The sequence below is a fragment of the Buceros rhinoceros genome, unplaced genomic scaffold (assembly GCF_000710305.1).
Source record: "Buceros rhinoceros silvestris isolate BGI_N320 unplaced genomic scaffold, ASM71030v1 scaffold13118, whole genome shotgun sequence".
Lineage (NCBI taxonomy): Eukaryota > Metazoa > Chordata > Aves > Bucerotiformes > Bucerotidae > Buceros > Buceros rhinoceros.
In genome coordinates, this window is record NW_010427511.1 from 7,439 (window position 1) to 8,433 (window position 995).

The window sequence follows — 995 nt, forward strand, 5'->3', positions numbered from 1 at the left end:
AGAGGTGCGTAAAATGAGGCGGCTGTGCACGTGGCCGAGCCGCATGCTGGCCCCTGGATGGGCTGTACCCCGCCTCCCGCCCCACGCACTCCGCACACACTCTCGACCCGTCTACTATGGCAACCGCAGCACTCGAGCTCCCCGTCTCGCTGACAGCCCCTACCTCCATCAGGTCTATTAGCCACAAGAGCCGCTCCTGGGGACGTGCGAGGGGAAAAGCAGATTAAAACAAGCATAAAAAGCGAAAACATGACATCAGGGAGGATGCAGAACAAATGAGCGAGACAAGCAAATCCCAGGAACAGCGCGTCCCTCCTCCCCCCAAACCCACCGTGCGGAATCCACATGCAGCTGCCCCGGTGCTGAATGGGGAGGCTGAGATGAGCCCCTCCGGTGAGAGGTGCTGGGGAGGGCAGCAGCAGCGGGGGCTTAGGGCAGAGGACACAGGTTGGGAGCTCAGCCCCTCTTCTGTCTCTCCTGCTAGCTGAGAAAAGCACCCGTCCACCACGAGTTGGTGCTCTTGGCTTGGCAGTTGTGCTAGCGAGCGGCGGTGACAACCATCTCAAATGTTCGCTGTTCCCACCACCCGAGGCACAGCTCAGAGGGGTCTATGTTCTCGCATCCACAAAATAGGTGCCTCCCTGCCAGGGAGTACCTGCAGTGTGACCAAAGGGGACATGTTCTTCAAAGAAGCTCTTAAAACAGTGGTGCCTATTCTTTGTTTAGCCTGGAGCAAAGGAGGCTCAGGGGAGATCTTCTGGCTCTTGACAGCTCCCTGACAGGAGGTTGGAGCCAGGTGGAGGTTGGTCTCTTATCCCAAGTCTCAAGTGATGAAACAAGAGAAAATGGCCTCAAGTTGTTCCAGGGGAGGTTGAAGTTGGCCCTGAGGAACAATTTCTTGCCTGTTGGGGTTGTCCCAGCCTGTCCCAGGCTGCCCAGGGCAGTGGTGGAGTCCCCATCCCTGGAGGGGTTTCCCAGCCGTGTGGAGGTGCTGC

General features: G+C 58.3%; 1 protein-coding gene across 1 annotated transcript in view; it reads right to left on the bottom strand.

Moving 5' to 3' along the window:
• The window catches only part of LOC104498539 (whirlin-like), a gene marked incomplete at both ends in the record, with an annotated part of 25,804 nt that overhangs the window by 6,521 nt on the left and 18,288 nt on the right, over positions 1-995 (bottom strand). Inside the window, one exon of the mRNA XM_010141932.1 lies at positions 101-196. Coding sequence (XP_010140234.1) covers positions 101-196 — 96 coding nt within the window. The remainder of the gene's footprint in view (positions 1-100; positions 197-995) is intronic.